The sequence below is a fragment of the Thalassophryne amazonica genome, chromosome 17 (assembly GCF_902500255.1).
Source record: "Thalassophryne amazonica chromosome 17, fThaAma1.1, whole genome shotgun sequence".
Classification (NCBI taxonomy): Eukaryota; Metazoa; Chordata; class Actinopteri; order Batrachoidiformes; family Batrachoididae; genus Thalassophryne; species Thalassophryne amazonica.
The window spans coordinates 5,532,659-5,552,424 of record NC_047119.1 but is presented as its reverse complement, the minus strand read 5'-3'; the positions used below and the strand labels follow the sequence as shown (position 1 = coordinate 5,552,424).

At 40.3% G+C, this 19,766-nt stretch overlaps 1 protein-coding gene across 2 annotated transcripts in view; it reads left to right on the top strand.

The window, feature by feature from the left end:
• The window catches only part of ap3b1a (adaptor related protein complex 3 subunit beta 1a), a 138,197-nt gene extending 119,246 nt beyond the window's left edge, over positions 1–18,951 (top strand). For both annotated transcript variants that reach the window (XM_034192186.1, XM_034192185.1), the window contains exons 26-27: positions 5,738–5,876; positions 18,597–18,951. In XM_034192186.1, the coding sequence (XP_034048077.1) occupies positions 5,738–5,876; positions 18,597–18,750 (293 nt within the window). In that variant the 3' untranslated portion in view covers positions 18,751–18,951. The remainder of the gene's footprint in view (positions 1–5,737; positions 5,877–18,596) is intronic.
• The last annotated feature ends 815 nt before the right edge of the window (positions 18,952–19,766 follow it).

Below are 19,766 nucleotides of genomic sequence, written 5' to 3'. Positions count from 1 at the left end.
TCTGGTGAAACAAAGATTGAACTCTGTGGCGTCATGTTTGGAGGAAACCAGGCACCATCCCTACAGTGAAGCATGGTGGTGGCAGCATCATGCTGTGGGGATGTTTTTCAGCAGCAGGAACTGGGAGACTAGTCATAGTGCAGCAGATAACTGAAACAATCGTGCAAATGGTGATACAAGCACTGAAGTTGGTACAAATACTCCTTAGATATTACTCTTTTGAACAAACCGACTGGCCACTTGAATTTTTAATAAGCAGCCAGGTCGGGGTCAATTGAAGAATTACACGGGTCAAAATTAAAAATGCTCAAATCATTTTGAAAGTTACACCACATTATTTGTCTGATCGTAAAGATTCCAAAAATGTATAGTTTGGACTATCTATGACTGAATGTTCTGGGGTAAAAACAGCAAAGATGGTGACAAAGGTCAGTTTCAGTTTGTACAGGGGTCCAAAGTTAAAGTTCCTTCAATTTTGGTAAAAAGTGATGCAAATTATTGGTTGAGCTAATAGGATTAATAAATGGAATAGTTTTGATTGTGTTGAATGTTTGTCCAACGTAAAGGTCAAACAAGGTCAACATCCATTGGATTCTTTGACATGTGACATATGTTACCCCGTAACATGATAACTAAGCATGATACATGGTCCAAACTATTCCTTTTTAAAACCCTGTTAACTCAACTAATAATTTGCATGTTTTACCAAAATTGGAGCAACTTTAACTTTTGACCCCTGTACAAACTGACATTGACCTTTGTCACCATTTTTGCTGTTTTTACCCCATAACTCCTGATCATTCAGTCATAGATAGTCCAAACTATACCTTTTTGGAATCTTTACAATCAGACAAATAATGTGGTGTAGTTTTCAAAAATGATTTGAGCGTTTTTAATTTTGACCCTAGTGTAATTCTTCAATTGACCCCTACCTGGCTGCCTATTGAAAATTCAAGTGGCCAGTCGGTTTGTTCAAAAGAGTAATATCTAAGGAGTATTTGTGCCAATTTTGGTGCTTGTATCACCATTTGCATGATTTTGCTCTAATATTCTCTTAGCTGCTGCACTATCAGGATTGAGGGAAAGATGAATGTAGCAACGTACAGAGACATCCTGGATGAAAACTTGCTCCAGAGTGCTCTTGACCTCAGACTGGTGCAAAGGTTCATCTTTCAGCAGAACAAGGACTTTAAGCACACAGCCAAGATATCAAAGGAGTGGCTTCAGGACAACTCTGTGAATGTCCTTGAGTGGCCCAGCCAGAGCCCAGACCTGAATCCGACTGAACATCTCTGGAGAGATCTGAAAATGTCGACGCTCCCCATCCAACCTGATGGAGCTTAAGAGGTGCTGCAAAGAGGAATGGGAAATTATTTTTCCAAAATGAGGACTTTTGCCCCTCAGTACTTTTTTCCAGAAAAATATTTTCTTAAAATAGCATGACCTTTTCTGTTTTTCTTTTTCTTTCACTTTTTCCCTCAAAATCTACAGGATTTATTCTCAGGCTGATAAGTGTTCCCTGACTGGGACCATCTCAAACCATCCTACAAATCCAATGTGGGTTTTGGTGATAAAATGGGTTCAATTAGAGCAGATTCAGATTGAATTATTCTGTTTGTCTTCTATGTTGTAGTTATTCTTCATCATTTTTCATATGAATGCATGAGGATTAAATAAAATCTTGGTATATTTTGTAGCAGTCTGCCTCTAATAAAACACCTGGTCATCTTTTTTTTTTTTTTTTGGTCAACATATTTAAAAGCGTGACTCTTGCGTGCAAACACACGTGTAGCTGCACGCCGTGGTGGCTATTGAGAGCGGAGAGCGTGTTCCTGTCTGAATCATCAGTGTGCTGCTAAGTGCCACCTAAATGCTGCCTCTGCCTTCATTAAGTTTCCCTCACTTTATTTCCAGCGTGTCTGAAAGCACCTCAGACAAAAACATACTGAACAGTGTAGAACGTCTCGCTTTGCTAAACGGCTCTTTTTCTCTCTCTCAGTGATGCTTTATACCACTTTTGTGAAGTTAATTAATCTTTCATTTACCAGGTTTTTATATTTAATGAGCCCCCCCGACCTAACTTGCCCAATTACCACTTTTTTTTTCTTACTATGTGCACACAAATGAGACACAGGCTTTCAGATCATCTTTTTTTCCTCTCCCTCTTATTTACCCATATTTTACAAATCATCAAATTTGAAAGACCATAGAGGATTTCATGCTCAATCACAGAACCTTCTGGTCTGATCCATCACAGTTTACCACAATGTATACAGCCAAGGCCCATAAGTATTTGGGCACGGACACAACTTTTCATAATGTTGCTCCTGTACACCACTGCAATGGAGTTTAGCTGGAACAACCAAAAAAATAAACTGAACAAAAATATTAAAAACTAGAAGCACTCGGAGAGCGCAAACCTCCACCAAGGCCATAGGGTCACTGACGTCACATGCAATACCCTTTGGCAAAGAGACTTATTCCACGTCGTTTCACGCATCTACCGTCATGTTTCAGATTCAGTGGTTAACCCTCTGGGGTCCGAGGGCATTTTTTGGACAGTTCACTTGCGTGGCATAAATGTTTTATTATTGCTATTAACAGCTCTCCCTGCATCCCACAATCAAGTTTTATGTCTCTTTTTTTTTTTTCAGGACAACCTGTACTTTCAAAATATATGTGCTATAGTTGTGTTTTTATAAGTGTAATAAAGGCTTCCAATCAGAAATAAGAAAGGAAAAAGTAAAGTGGAAAATAATTTTCCACACACATTTATTCAAAACACACAGCAAACTATAATAAACTAGTAACACATCACTCCTAAAAACAATCTTTGGTGTGTCACATGAGGTGAATCTGCCCTACGATTGGATTTTGGAAACCAATTCCGATTGGACACTCACATTGCTCACGTCATTACAACTTCTATGAGGAGTACAAAGATGGTGGATGGTGGCTCGAAAGTCTGCGGAGTTAACTTTTCAGCAAAAAAAAAAGTACGTTTCTATCTCATATCATTAAAAAGTTATTTATAATTTGTTAAAGCTTGGTCTCAGCCATCGTATCCAACGGCGTCGGCCCCAGAGGGTTAAACCTTTAGATCCTCAGCAAATGTATTTATAAAGAGAAACTGCATGAACTACACAAGTTTTTTTTCTAATAAGTTTATTCATTGAGGAGAAACAAATGCTAAATTATTGTTGTGTCGTAACTTAATTTTTGTTCAGCCTTTATGACCCATCTTCATGAAGTTAGATGCAAAAATGCTGAAATTGGCCCTATCCTGCAATGATAAAGAATCCTTAAGAAATTACTGGATCCGGATCATGTTCCGGATCATTACCAAAGTTTAATGACTTCTAAGTTAGGCCAAGCTACACCCCTGGTAAAAATTTCATTGAAATCTGTTGAGGATTTTTTGAGTAATCATGCTAACAATCCAACCAACCAACCAACAAACAGACGCGACCAAAAACATAACCTCCTTGGTGGAGGTAAAAAATATTTATTCATGATGCCTTCACTTTGAGACTAAATAACTAATTGGATAAACTACAGATGAGGACAAAGTTATTAGCCCCCATATGAAATTTAACGTTTTCTTTTAAAAAAAAAAAATTCCCAAGTGCTTTTTTAACAGAGCAAGGAATTTTCCAAACATCTTCAGTTCAGTTTTATTTTGGCTGCTAAAATTATTTTAAAAAACTACCCAGATGCTAATAGTCAGTTGTATGTCCTTTTTGCTGGACGACAGCCTGCAGCCATTTGTTGTAGTTTTTGACATCTCTCCTGATGAATCCCAGCCCATTCTACTTTGGTGAATCTCTCAAGCTTCTCCAGTTTTGATGGTCGTCTGGCATGGACCTTGGTCTTCACTTCACCATACAGATTTTCAAAGGGATTCAAGTCATGTCTTTGTGCAGGCCACTACTGGGGGTAGATCTTCCAGGAGTGATGTATGTTTTGGGTCAGTGTCATGTTGGAAGGCAAAGGGACGACCCAGACCCAATTTTGCTGCTGACTACTTGAGGTTTTCTTTCAAAATCTTTACAGATCCTTATTTCTTCATGATTCCTTCCCCTTTGAGGAGATTCCAGTTCCAGATGCACTGAAGCGTCCCCACAGTATAATACTCCCACTGCCATGTGTCCCTGCGGGGACGGTGTTCTTTGGGTTATACGCCTCTCCCTTCTTTCTCCAACCAAAAGCATCATCTCTATGGTCAAAGAGCTGTAGTTCCATCTCACCTGACCAAAGGACACGCTTCTAGTCTGCATAATCTTTCTCCAGGTTGTCCTTAGCATAACAGCGTAGGTTGAAGGTGTCTATTCTACAGAAGTGGAGTTGTTCTTGGTCTGCAACCTCACAGTGCGTTCCTGTGCAGGATTCTAGTCATAGTCTTCTTTGAGACAACAATTCCCGGCTGAGTCATTCACTGTTGTTTTTGCAGTTGTTCTGAGGTCTTTAGACACATTTCACACTAGTTTTCTTTCCAGTCATTGATTAGATTTTTTGCTTCCTACATCTGCCCATCTGCTCTCTGAATTTCTTTATTTCTTACTCCAGTTATTGACACTTTGAAATGCTGTGATTACTTTGTATATTCTTCTCCCGCTTTGTTAGTATCAACAATTCTTTTTCTCAAGTCTAAACCGAGTTCTTTTGGTGCCTTCTCAAGTGACGACTCAAACCCTTACTGAAGTTTTATACCGTGTGTACACTGGAAGATGACCCTCAGTTTTAACTTGATTTTTTAAAGCTTTGAGTCTTGCAAAGATTATGCACATCATTGCACAACAGTGCACTGTTTGTGCAACAAAAAAGGTCAGTTCATTAGGGGGCTAATAATTTTGACCCTGGTAGTTTTTTGTTGTTGTTTTTGTTTGTTTGTGAAATAATTTTGTTTATTTGTGCAAAGTAAAATAATGTAAGCATCCAAAATAAAACTAGGATGTTTAGAAATGCTGTGTTAATCTAAAGTATTAACCTAAGTTCAAACAACTTAATTCATTTAGATGTTACCAATTGTAACAATTTAAGTTGGTTCAGCTCTTCTCTTTCTCAGTGCACATATGAACCGCAAATTCATTGTGGTTCATATGTGCACTGTTCAAGTGTACATAATAGTGTGAAATATTGTTTTATTGTAACTTTTAAAGTAATAATTGAAAGCAATAAATCAGTAATAATAAGTAATAAAGTAATAAATCTGTGTGTAGGCCGCGATCACCTTAGTATTTCTTCTGTTTTTCTTGTTGTTTAATGCTGACAAATTATACAGTATTTTTTGTCTTTCTGATGGCTGATTCTGTTTTTTTTTTTCTCTGTTTAAGGTGCAGCTCCATCCAGAGATGGGAGTTGTATTTGTGTTGGCGACCCTCCTGTCCTGTGCGCCAGTAGCATTTCTTGTATATTGGTCCATGAATTGTTCTGTGAATTATTTCTGTAATTTATGTTTGTAGCATGGCCCAAGCAGAGGGTCACCCCTTTGAGTCTGGTCTGCTTGAGGTTTCTTCCTCAGAGGGAGTTTTTCCTTACCACTGTTGCTCTGGGGGTTGGTAAGGTTAGACCTTACCTGTGTGAAGCACCTTGAGGCAACTCTGTTGTGATTTGGCATTATATAAATGAAAATAAATTGAAAATTGAAATTGAATTGAGATTCTAATAATAGTAATAATTCAGCTGCTGTTACCTGTGTAGTTTCTTTTTTGATGACAAGTCTTGTGTATCCTCTCAGGTAAGCTCCAGGGCATGAATGAGACCTCAGCCACCATCACCATGGCCACGCAAAACGCCAGAGGTCAGGCCATCAACAAGCAGGTCCTGTCTGTGGCCAATGTGGGAGTGGTTTCATCCAGTCACAACAAAATCCACAGGTGAAATCTCCAGAAATGTTCATGTGCATCACTCACCTTGCTGTTATTGTCCACTCTTTTATGCCCACACAGTGAAATGACAGCAAAATGGGGTGTTTAACTACTTTATTGATGTAACTGGTGATTAAATGTATGTGGTTTATAGTTTAAGGAAATGTATATGTGGTGACACGGATCAGGAAATTTAGACAGCAGACTTGGAAGCCTCATTTCTAATTTGTGTACTCACTGCACTGGAAATTGTTTAATAGTACACAGATCAAATCATACTGAACACAAAATCTCAGCTGACTGTGGAAATGGAGCATTTCACACAAAATGACTGATTGAGATATATAGATCGTATCTTATCAATTTCTGGAAAACTGCACCACCTGGCTATAAGGACAGATTGTTGCACAGAACACACAATGAGTTTTAAAAACAGATCTGTTAACAGGTTAAAGTATTCAATAACCACGTTCAGGTTCTCAATTTTTGCTCACGGTCACCACAGCAGACCAGATATGGATCTGTGTTTTGATTTGGCAAAGGTTTTACTCTGGATACCCTTCTTGTCGCAACTCCACATTACATGGAGAATTGGTACGGATGGTCTTGACCTAGGGACATTCTGTTTTGGAAGCAAATGTAATCTGATTACTGATTACTCCTTGAAAAAGTAACTTACTTTACTGATTACTCAATTTTAAAAGAAATTATGTTAGATTACTAGTTACTTTATTAGTTACTCTCAGCAGCTGCTGACAACAACAACCTCCCTGCCACCTCAGTGTGAAAGTTATAACCAGTTTTGCCAACACTCACTTTGTTGGAACTGCATTCTTAACAGTAACATGAAATAAACAATGTGTATGTGCTGACATTTTAAGTTGAACTTAAGTACTATTTCCTGAAAAATAGTTTTTGTAAAACATGAAATAAAGTCAGCCTTTCTTGACCTCATATTTAACTGTTGACAGCACTGTAACAGTAAAACTTATAATTTATAATCTACATTCTTTATAAATTAACTTTGTACCATTTTTCTAACATTTAAGTTCTTTCTAAACATTTTAGTTGTTGAAATTGTTATTATTGTTATTTTTATTATAAGTAGCAGTAGTAGTAGTATGAAAAAAAAATGTCTTCAAAAGTGGACCTTTAATCTAGGGGTATTGTGGGGGGCCATGTCCCCACCCACACTCCCTTTCTGTCTGGATTCACCCCTGATTTTCCGTCTGAGCAGGAAGGATGGATAATATGTATTTATGCAGTAAGCACAATCAAACTGACAGGTAAGAAAGTTTTATCAGTGTCTTTTTTTACGCCATGTCCTCCTCAGAAAAAGACTTTAGGTGCATTTGTGTGTATAAAGAGCGTTAGTATTTGTTGTTAACGTGTTGCAGGTCTTTTTAGCGAGGACACTCGCAGAGCGGCACAGAGTTTTAAAGAAAACAAAGTGTAAAAATGTCTTAGTAAAGCTCAGTGCAGGTGTGCTGCCGTTACCGCGCTTTGAGAGACAAATGTTTTTTCAACTTGGAGCTGCTTTGCCCACGGGGCAGATTTAATGCTGCGATCCACCGGCACTGTCTGTGCGATGGACCGGTCGGGCATCCCTGAGTTACACTGTATAAAAATACAAAATAGTAACGCACAGTGACTTAGAGAAGGAACTGATTACTGATGTGGAAATATTAACGTGTTGGATTACTTGTGACTGAAAAAAGCAGTCAGATTACAGCAACACGTTACCGGCGTCCCTGCTGGCCACCATGCCACCATACTTAATTCAGTGTTGCTTACATCTTCTTGTTTGCAGTAATTGATGTCATACGGCTGACCTTTGTAGACAAATCAACTGCTGGAGCAGTTATGTATATTGTGTTTTAATGAGGAGTTATTCCATAAATGAGCGTATGTCCCCATGTAACTGTAGGATGTTACCCATGTTACTGGTTCTGTGAGATTGAGTGTGTCCTGGTGTCTGTTTGTGTACATATTTTAGAGGTAAGACAATACACTTACCTTCCAATACAATATGTATCATGACACTTGAGTCCTGATTTAGTACGACACATATGGCATTCTACCAGTTTTAATTAAATTAAATTAATTAATTTAATTTATTTGTATTTATATAGCTCCAAATCACAACAAAGCTTCCTCAAGGCGCTTCACACAGCTAAGGTCTAACCAACCCCCAGAGCAAGAACACAGGTGACAGTGGTAAGAAAAAATTCCCTCTGATGATATGAGGAAGAAACCTCAAGCAGACCAGACTCAAAGGGGTGACCCTCTGCTTGGTCCATGCTACAGACACAATTGACAAAACAATTTACAAAATGAATATACAGGAAATTTTGCCGGTGCACGGGACCAGCATTGTAATTTCATTTTGCAGTATATTTTGATATTTTTATTTTTGCTTCCTGTTTGTAAAACGAAACCAACCGTGCCTTCCCGCCAAGGAGAACCATGCTACATATCTGGTAATTAAATAATTAAAATGCTTCTTGAAGTTAACTGCTTCCTGCTCGTGCACCTTTCACAACACCAGAATTGGCTGCATAGAAAATGGAAAAAAAATAGTTTGCGTTATGTTTGAGCAAAGTCTGCTTAACTGGTATATCACTATGTCTGCTTTTGGCACATTACGGAGAAAAACTCTTTGTATCTTTACTTTTTTCTTTACTTGGTATGAAAATTAGAGGGTAAGTTGAGTGTAGTTGGCACAGGGACCTGCTGCACAGTGGGCCACCTGGGTCCGCAGTGCAACAAATGAAGACTCAACCATATCCATAATTTTTCCATTCTCTGACTTATTGTTTAACATAGTTGCTGTAAAGGTCCTTGTACAATTTAGAAATTAAAGGGGAACTTTGGGATTTTAAAATCTATGCTCTGTTGACGGCATTTTGAGGGTCACCTTTTTCTCTGGACAAAATTAATCAGTGCATTATTAACTTGAAACACAAACAAAGTCATAGGCTAACCAGCTGATTAGTGTAATGGCACATGGCAGGCTAAACACACTCAGTAAATCGCTTCTTGTCACCACTGAACAGAGGAAACTGCCATTAGAACTGTGTGGTGGCACAGAGAGGGTCCCTACATAGTGCAGCTTTCCTTACTAAATGTAAAGCTTCTTTTGTAAAAATGGCACATTCATAGTTAGACGCTTACCTTAGCCTAGCAGTCCTCCTCCGGCGTTGCTTTTCTGTAAGTGATTCATGCAGATATTCCATAATATGCAGATTCTAAAAATCACATAAGCACTTCCATATGGGATAGGGTGAAACAGATGATCCACTGTGGTGATTGCAAACATCCTGAAGTATCCTAAAACAAAGTATTATTAGTTTAGTAAGCTGCAGAGGTAGTTTACTTGCAAATGAATGTGTGAACAAATGTGACACTCCAAACTCTAAAGCTTGTGCAGGCAGCAGCTGGAAGATGCAAATGCTGCTTTATCTCTGAAAGGGCGTTATAAATGCAGAGATCCGTGGTTCTCAGCACGACTGTATTTTTATTTAGTTAGTTTTTTTGTTTGTTTTTTTAAAGTGTGATTGAGGCGATGAATGTGGCCGGTGCGTCTGTGCGTGTCAGGCGGTGCAGACATGCCAGGGGAATGCCCTGAGAAGCCTGGCTGTGTAATTGGTGTACACAGAGTGTGCTAATGAGCTTCCTCTTCTGTCACGCACACCTGAACACCTGATAGATAATTACACCTCCCTCTCTCCTTGTTTCCTGCTCCGTCTCTCTTTTCACTTCGTCTCTGCAACCCCATCTGTCTCTCATTCCACGCCGCTGTCTCTCTTTCACTTCCTCTTTGCCTTTCACTCCATCCCTTCCCTCTGTGCAGCGCCCGGTCCTCCTGCTCTTGTGTCCGTCTTTTGGTCTTCTCTGGCTTTCCATGAATCCATCTCATCTTTTTCCCTCCTAATTGGTCTTCTGATGATAATTTATTTACAGCTTTAGTGCAGAGAGATGACATTAAAGGATGTAAAAGAAAAATGTATGAGACACCGAATGGACAGGGAGGAAGTCTGAGGGAAAAGGTGAGAAAGCGACACAAGTGCAAGGCCACAAAGAACTGGAAGAGTGAGTGGAAATCAATGTTAGCTGGTGGGAGCATCCTGTGTCCAATAAGCTCATACTTCATTGTGAATAAGCAGCAGCACAGTTTGCTCCCTGCTATCAATCTCTCTCAAGGCTGAAACGGAAGTCACGCTCTCAAAGTTGCCCCGTGGTGTGACAATAAAGCCACCGTCTTCCATCACTTCCTTAATTCTGTCTGCATCTGGACTTCATCGCTGACAAAATGTTGCCTTGTCAAACTTGGTGGACACTTTTGACGTCCTGTAAGAAGTGGACGAGTGGATACAACAACAGCAGAACTGAAAACGGAGCCACAACTGATAATTACTTTCATTATTGATTTAATCTATAGATTATTTACCCAGTTAATCAGTTAGTTGTTTGGTCCATAAAATGGTGAAAAATGCTGATCAGTGTTTTCCAAAGCCCAAATTGACATCCTGAAATGTTTTGTCCAAAACCCGATAATCAGTTTATAGCAAAGACAAGTGAAGAAACTAGAAATTTCTCACATTTTTGAAGCTAAAATCGAAGAAAATGTTTATTTTAAAAATAAAAGACTCAAAATGATGCATCACAATAGCTGTCAGTTATTTTAGTCAGTTAATAATCAGTATAATAATCATTTCAGCTATAATTGAAAGATTTTCCTATAGGCTCCTGCTTGTCCTTCAGGCCATCAGACCAGTATTGAACAGCATCAGACCAGTATTGATCAGCATGTCTGGTATTTAGATTTATATTTGCAAACTGTTTTTCTTTTTACTTTCATTTTTGATGCTCTGTGTGCTTCTTACCCTGTGTGCTGCTATACAATGCTGCTGGAACCTCAGTTTCCCTGAGGGAGTCTTCCCAAGGGATCAGTAAAGTTCTATCTAATCTAATCTCTAATCTTTCACTGTAAGTATGCAGTTTGTTATTGGTTTGTTAGCATTGACTGCACAGGTGTTAGATATCTTGTTTAATTTATATATTTTATTTATTCCTTTTTTCTTTTTTTTTTTGCATAATTTTAGAAGAACGTTTAATTGTTGCCATCTGCTTTATCAAGTTTGACGTTTGGAAAGAGCTCCCATGAGACATTTTCTCTTATTTTTGCACACAATTCCAAAATGTTTTCCAAGTTGTTTACTCTGCTAATTGCGTATCGGAGCTAAAAACAATCTCTTCTCTTCCGTCTTGTGACTTTTGATTCATGTTCTTTATTGGAGAACATGAAAACACGTGTGAAACTCATAGCTGCCATAATGTTTTCACAGCGTTGCTAGGTATCGCCGCTGTGTATACACTGAGTAACACACTGAAGGTGGAGCAGTTGAATACGCCCACTGAGATCTTATCACGGGGACCTGGAGAAGTACGTCCTATGCAGGCCTCAAGACTCATCAGGCTGGAGCTGGATTCTATAGTGTGAAGGGGATGAATGCCTATGACTCCTCTCCTGGACAGGATGTCCGTCTATTGCAGGTTAATTCCCCAACAAAGACTGGTACCCGTTTCCTTGGACAATGAGAAGAAGTATTTGTAGTGGTCACACCTGGAGTCAGTCTCCCAGGCAGTAGGCTGGTTGTCTAACTCTTACACCACGGAGTCATCTGCTCTGCATCTTTTGGAGGTCGGTCTGCAATAAATGTGAAGGGTGAGGTGATCTCTATCCACGACCCATCAGGGAAAGAGCTTTCTAACAAACGCCGCCTTCAGAGGAGCAACCGTTTGGGTTTAACGGGGAAACACAGTGTAACATATCATAGTGTTTGACTATTGGCAGTGAAGTCAATCTTATCTTAAACTCTGGTGATGTTTCACAAAACCACAGCTTGTAATACTGCAGTCCCCTTGTTTATCAGCAGGGTGCAGCACTGCTTTTCCCAAATAGGCATCTAATGGAGTGGTGGGGGAGAACAGCCACTGAAACACAGAAATTGATTGCTGGAAAGGAGGATGGCAATAAATCAAGCAGGAAAGCAAATGTAGAAAACGCTGTTCTTGTTTATGTCTAAACAGGCGGAATAGAATAAATATGCTCCATTTTTCAGTCCGTTTGAAAGCAAATTTGATTGAATTTTGCATGCATTGCCAATCCCAGTGGTTAAGGCCTAATTCTTCCCCAAAAAGGGGGGAAACAATAAAAACAAACAACCTCAACTCTTTTGATTTATAAGCTATGCTTTTTCTTTGTTTTACATTTGAATACAATTTAATTATGTTTTTCCAAACAGTGTGCATTTTGCTCTTTTTAGTGAAGGTGATTTTTGGTTCCTATTTAAGATTTAATTGACGATCATTTATAACATGAGGAACTAAATGTCTGGTCTCTCCATTATAGATTAGCTTGGTGTACTGTGATGTACGATCTGTCTTGTGGTTGTCCAGATTGGCTGTTTGTGTGTAATTGTACAATTAAGACAACAGTGAAGATTCAGTAAGCGGTCAGCACTCGTACATACAGTAACTGTCATGTTTAAATCGGCAGCAGCAGATATTTCTCACGGAGCTGAAAGACATTTATCTTCCTCTTCTTTTTCCGCCTGCGGCCTGTTCCTCCTCACGTTACCTTTGACCCCCGTGCCGTCGCCCCTGCCCTTCAAGTGTAGCGCTGCCACGTGTCTGTATGGCGCAGCGCCGGAGAGGTGTGGAGGTTCGTGGTTGTGATTGGGGCTAATAGCTCTGGCCATCTGCCCGCTCTGAGTCGGTTTGCTTGTGTTCGGATCTGCTCTGCTCTTGGTGACCATTCAGTTGAAGGACACTCGTCCACTTGTCCACCTGGCCAAGAACCAGGAAGGAACAAAAGCATCCAGCTGCAGCTTTCGCACGTTTGGTCTCAGCTGGTTTTAGGAGAAAACCTGGCATTTTGACACTGGATAAGAGTTGACCAGAACCATTTACAGAGAGGCGAAGACGCTTTAATGTTTACATTAAATTCAAAGGAGGGAGTGCTGGAGACATCCTGCGTTTTGTTGTTGTTTTTTTTTTTTTGGTTGGTGAGCCGAAGCCCTGGCTGGCTTGTCTTCTCTGTGTGAGGGTGAATGTAAAGGTGAAGCCCGCTTTGTGTTGTGCAGTGGCAGGGTGGAGGGGAGGCAGATGGCACACACAGGCTCTCCGTGCTGAGGAGAATCACAGATAATTGGAGAGCGATGCTTAGCTGCCCCGCCGATCGATGCCAATCCGCCCGCTCTAAGTCCAGAGGTTATGCTTTGCTTTTCTTTCCATACTCTGCAATTAATCCAGTGTGTGAAGAGCGCAGGAGAATACCAATGACTTGTTTAAGACCGACTAGTCCCTAATCTTTCTTTTCACCTCTTTAAAAATGCACCTGATTTGGTCGGCGGCGATGCGGTGTAGATTTGCAAAGAATTGCTTAAATATTTCAAGACAAACCAACGCTCAGAAATCAAACAGTGTTGTGTTTCTTTTCACTCGCTCTTATTACCGCATGTGAACAAAGGCCCACAGCGGCGTCTCCTGAGACAAAATGAAAGTAGCCTCGGGGTAGTGTTAACTGGTTAAATGATGTAAATGATAGATTTATATCCTAAATCCATTAGCAAAGCCGCAGGGACGACATGGACGCCTAAGGCTGCTGACAGCGTGGGCAGGAGGAGGGTTAAGGGGACCGGACACACGGCCAGATATGCATGTTTGTTTTTATGTTTAATAGCAATTCCGCATGTTCTCAGTGTACAAAAATAAAAAAGAAAACAAAAATGACTTGTGAGATAAATCGAATCGTTGTGGTTGGAATGAAGCGCGACACCGGACACATGTTAAATTTCCTTCTTTGTAATTTTGATTAATATAAACCTGCTGAATTATTTAGAGCTAAGGGGTTGGTGTTTTTGACAGAAATTAATCCTCTCCTTCAATGGCTTGTGTTTCCTGCTGAAGTGGCTAATATTTTAATTAAGCCGGAGGAGGACTCTTTCCGCCGTCCCCGAGAGCTCCCTGATAAACTCCCTCTCTCTCTGTTGATGGTAATTTAGCAGCTCCCCAGAGACGCTCCCAGATACACAACATTTGCGCGTCCGAGCAGTTTTATTGTGTATGCATGTCCCCTCTGTGCCCCCCCATCTTTAACCCAGCGTGCTAATTGGCGGACGTGTTCGTGACTCCCAGTCGTGCCGCTTTGCGAGGCTTTGTGACGGCGCCTGTCCTCGGGCTGTCCTGTGGGGGCCCTTCCCAAGCTTTTGTCAGCCCTAAGTGGGGCTCTTTGTGGGCTGTTTGTTGGGACTAAACGGGGTGCCACGGGGGGGGGGCTTTGTTGCAGTGATGTTGTGCTAAATGGAGGCAGATGGCTAGGAGTTAGCCACGTGAGGCTCAGAGCGCCAGAGGGGGTGTGTGGGAGGGGCTCGGCTATATCGCCCTCAAAGAGGGTCACGCTGGGTCATAGCCCCTGTCTGCCTCTTGTTAGCACTCTCAATGGAGACCATGTGCGCCCAGATTTACTCCAGTGAGCGGACATGGTATCCAAGGAAACCATGAACTCTGGCCCAGCCAGCGCCCCAGAGGGAGCGGGTGGGACAGGGTGTCCCCATACTGCTCGGTCTCTCGACTCCCACACTCACAGGCGCCCACAGTCCATAAAAACAGGTTAAATTCAGTTTGACTGGCGTAAAGGGCGTGTCCCGCCGCTAATAGCTTTTTATTCAGCCGGGATAATAGAGTGTCTGCAGCTCTGCATTCTATTTTATGTCACATCATTTTCCTTTTTTGTCTCGCTCATTAATTTAAGGTAATTACAAGGTTTGAGGTGTTTGAGAACTTTCTAATGTGAGGATTTATGAGGTTAGAGGTTAATTTTAGTTAAGTGTTGGCCAATAGTTATAAAGCACAAGGATGATTATGTATTTATTTATTTGTTTTCCGAAAAGGTGCCCACCCTTTACCGTGGGTGATGTCCTCCACCGGCAGGTCAAATAATTAGAATTTGACTATAGAAAAGTATGTATAGAAAAGTCTTGTAGTGATGAGGATATGAGGATTCTATAATAAAATCACATATTGCATAAATTTGTCATGGAAATGATGATGTACTTAGATTTGGTTTCATTTGTCATTTTGTAACAGTTCACGTTCAGCCGTGCCTGAGCTCCATCAGCTGATATCTCATACAAAACAGCTGGTTTAATTCTACATTTTTTTTAAATTCCTATTTTGTTGTTCATGATTGAATCGGTCCATAGCAACATGTTCTCATTGAGTGTTTTGTGTGATTTCTTATGAAATGCTCTGAGAGACATTTTTGTGCACATTCCCACAAATTTCCACATACATGTACAATGCGTGTTTCGCTTTTAGCACCCAGAAACATGGGTGCAGATTTGAAAAACATGATTGAATATGGCCTTTTTCGGTCACACGACCAGCCATATTTTTGTCTTCCAGTCATGTGATCACAGCTGCCCAGCTGATGTATATGTGGATATGAATGAATTTTTGTACATTTATTTTCATACATTTTTATTCATGAGGATACCCTGAACTGATGTTATGTTAATAATTACCTTAGAGATGCATCTTTACTACTTTGTAATTTACATAGGGAATGGTGCAATTGTAGTTAATAAAGTCAGATGTTTTATTACATAAATAAGATTTCTTTATACAGCACAGGAATTAAAACCCAACAAAAGGTAACACTCGTTCAAAGCAAGCCTGTGTAGAGGAGCTTCTGTAAACGCTACTCACAGTAGGTTAAAGATACAAAACATCGTAACCAGAAAGTGGTTGTGCAGAGAGGCACAGGCAGTCCAGAGTGGAGAGAAATGCATCCAGCCATGTAATGGTCGACGTGCTTCATGAGACCACTAAAAACTTTGAGAAAATATTAGCAAAATTAGATATCTAATTTGAATTTGAAATGGGCCCTTCACAATGAATTTAAGTGCTTTATAAAACACCCCACCCCCTGGGGTTTAGTTTCTCCCCCTGTGGAAGAATTGAGAGATTGCACTTTTTGTCAGAATTAAATGGAATCTCTGACCTCTTCAAATGAAATTCAGCTTGTCAAAAACTGTGAATCACAGCGACCTTTATGGGGTAACCGTGGAGTTATATATACACTCAACAAAAATATAAACGCAACTCTTTTGGTTTTGCTCTCATTTTGTATGAGATGAACTCAAAGATCTAAAACTTTTTCCACATACACAATATCACCATTTCCTTCAAATATTGTTCACAAACCAGTCTAAATCTGACAATTTGCCAGTACATCCAACCAGCCTCACAACTGCAGACCACGTGTAACCACACCAGCCCAGGACCTCCACATCCAGCATGTTCACCTCCAAGATCATCTGAGACCAGCCACTCGGACAGCTGCTGAAACAATCGGTTTGCATAACCAAAGAATTTCTGCACAAACTGTCAGAAACCGTCTCAGGGAAGCTCATCTGCATGCTCGTCATCCTCATCGGGGTCTCGACCTGACTCCAGTTTGTCGTCGTAACCGACTTGAGTGGGCAAATGCTCACATTCGCTGGCGTTTGGCACGTTGGAGAGGTGTTCTCTTCACGGATGAATCCCGGTTCACACTGTCCAGGGCAGATGGCAGACAGCATGTGTGGCGTCGTGTGGGTGAGCGGTTTTCTGATGTCAATGTTGTGGATCGAGTGGCCCATGGTGGCGGTGGGGTTATGGTATGGGCAGGTGTCTGTTATGGACGAAGAACACAGGTGCATTTTATTGATGGCATTTTGAATGCACAGAGATACCGTGACGAGATCCTGAGGCCCATTGTTGTGCCATACATCCAAGAACATCACCTCATGTTGCAGCAGGATAATGCATGGCCCCATGTTGCAAGGATCTGTACACAATTCTTGGAAGCTGAAAATGACCCAGTTCTTGCATGGCCGGCATACTCACCGGACATGTCACCCATTGAGCATGTTTGGGATGCTCTGGACCGGAGTATACGACAGCGTGTACCAGTTCCTGCCAATATCCAGCAACTTCGCACAGCCATTGAAGAGGAGTGGACCAACATTCCACAGACCACAATTGACAACCTGATCAACTCTATGCGAAGGAGATGTGTTGCACTGCATGAGGCAAATGGTGGTCACACCAGATACTGACTGGTATCCCCCCCAATAAAACAAAACTGCACCGTTCAGAGTGGCCTTTTATTGTGGGCAGTCTAAGGCACACCTGTGCACTAATCATGGTGTCTAATCAGCATCTTGATATGGCACACCTGTGAGGTGGGATGGATTATCTCAGCAAAGGAGAAGTGCTCACTATCACAGATTTAGACTGGTTTGTGAACAATATTTGAGGGAAATGGTGATTATTGTTTATGTGGAAAAAGTTTTAGATCTTTGAGTTCATCTCATACAAAATGGGAGCAAAACCAAAAGTGTTGCGTTTATATTTTTGTTGAGTGTGTGTATATATATATATATATATATATATATATATATATACACACACACACACACACCAGTAGTATCAGTAGTATCTCTCTGTGGCATGAAAGTAGCAGCCTTGCAGGCAGGAAGGCACTGGGGAGGGTCGTGAGGGCAGCAGAGAAGATTATTAGGGCCAGGCTGCCAACCATTGGTGAACTGGAAGAACAGCGCTGCTTGTCCAGGGAAAGAAGGATAATCAGGGACACTTCACATCCCTTTAGCAATCTGTTTTCCCTTCTGTCCGCAGGTAGACATACAGTAGCGTGAGTTGCAAAACACGCAGATTCAGGGACAGCTTTTACCCAACCACCTTAAGACAGTTAAATACAAATCGATAGAAAGAACTGTGTATTATAGAATTTAGGATATAGAATACACTGTAGCATCTGGTAGCAACTTTATCCTTGTAGCATCTTCATATGTGCAATATCCCATGTCCTTTATTTATTTATTGTATGGTGCGTATACGCAGATACAGAGACATTTATTGATAGTTTTTTTTTTTTTACCTACATGTGAATCCCGTTAACTCACGTAAGCGTGACACATGTTTCAGCTTTACTCAGTCGATTTGTGGACCCTGAAAATTTAGACTACTGTATAAAGTCTGCTGTATGTTTTTGGTCAATTTTATTAACTCACGGTTTCAGATAACTCGCGGTTCGATTTTATGGACCCCAACTTGTGCCAGTTAATGAGGCGTTCACCTGTATTTATCACTGTCACATACCTTGGACTGGTTCTGTGTTTTATTCTGTGTTTTTATCTATTCGTGCAGTGCATCGATATTTCGTTCTGTGACATCTGTGATGTTTTTTACTGAATGACAGTAAAAACGAGTCTAAGTCTATAATAGAAAGTAATACTGTGCTTATTCCATTCTTTCATCTTTCAGTCTTTTATAGCAATAATTGTCTTATTTTACCAAGGTGAGTTTATAAATGATCAACTATAATGTAAAATTGTAATGTACATATAAAGTTCGAGTTTTACTGTGAAATAGTACGAACTAATCACTCAAACCGTCAAGCGTAATATATTGTTGTCCACATTCATAAAACCCTGTTTGTTCATTTCAGTCTGTCAGGTTGTGCACCTGTTTGCAAATATTTGGTTATTTTAAAAATATCTATAACTGACTGAAGTGTTTAGTACAAAGGTTTATTTATTTGTCTTTTATCATTTGATGGTTGGTGCCGTTTACCCATGTGCCGGGACTTGTCTGCAGGTTTGCCGGGCGGACAGTCAGCAGTGGAGCTCTGGTCCTGGTGTCTCTGGAACAGAAGGAGTCTTCTGCGGCACTGCTTACCATCAACACAGAGAAGAGCGTCATGGCTTCCATGTTGCTCCGAGACCTCAAACATGCCCTTGCTCAGGCATAGTGCCCCTTTCTCCCCAACATTCAAATTCTTTAGGAAACATCTAGGGGGCTATCGTTCAGTGAAAGAATTCCTGGATTTAATTTTCATAATTTAGGACATTTTGAGTACTATGTGGAAAAACATGGCACTTTTATTGAGAAACTAAAGAAGTCTGGTTGGAACTCATCACATATGAAGAGAAAATGTGAAAACCACATGTTCTGGTTTTATGGTTTGTGGGTTTGCAATGGATCGTCCTGAATTATGGGAATAACTGTGGAAATTTATACATGACACGATGGTCCCCTTTAAAACATGCTGAAGGCTTCTAAAAAAGCAGCATAAAAATCAAAATGTGAAGTGCTCATTCTTGTATTAAACAGGTTTTGTTTATCCCACGACATCCTGCTTTAACAGAGATGAAAGATTTCCTGATTTTTGGATGGGGAGTGTGCCGCTGTTTGTATCGGACATTGATACTTTGACATGGCATGTTTGACAATGTTGATACGTAAGAAAAAGAACCGCTGTTAGTGTTGGCATATGTGGTTGTGGTAACCACACTTGACATTAACTGCACCACTGGTTAGCAGTGTTGCCACAGTTACTTTGAAAAGTTACTTGTTTAGTTACTTCATTAGCAGCTTTATACAGTTACTTCATTAGGAGCTGCTGACAACTTGTAACTAATAGGTAAGGTAACTAATAAACTAACTAGGAATCTAACTTTATCTTAAAATTGTGTAATCAGCAAAGTAACTATTAGTTACTTTGCTGATTACACAATTTTAAGAAAAACAAAGTTACTTTATTAGTTACTTTATACAGTTACTTTATTAGGAGCTGCCGACAACTTGTACCTAATAAGTAAGGTAACTAGTAATCTAACTTAATTGAGTAACTTTAATTGAGTAATCAGCAAAGTACTTTGCTGATTACTCAATTTTAAGATAAGCAAAGTTACTTTATTACTTTATACAGTTATTTTATTAGGAGCTGCCGACAACTTGTACCTAATAAGTAAGGTAACTAGTAAT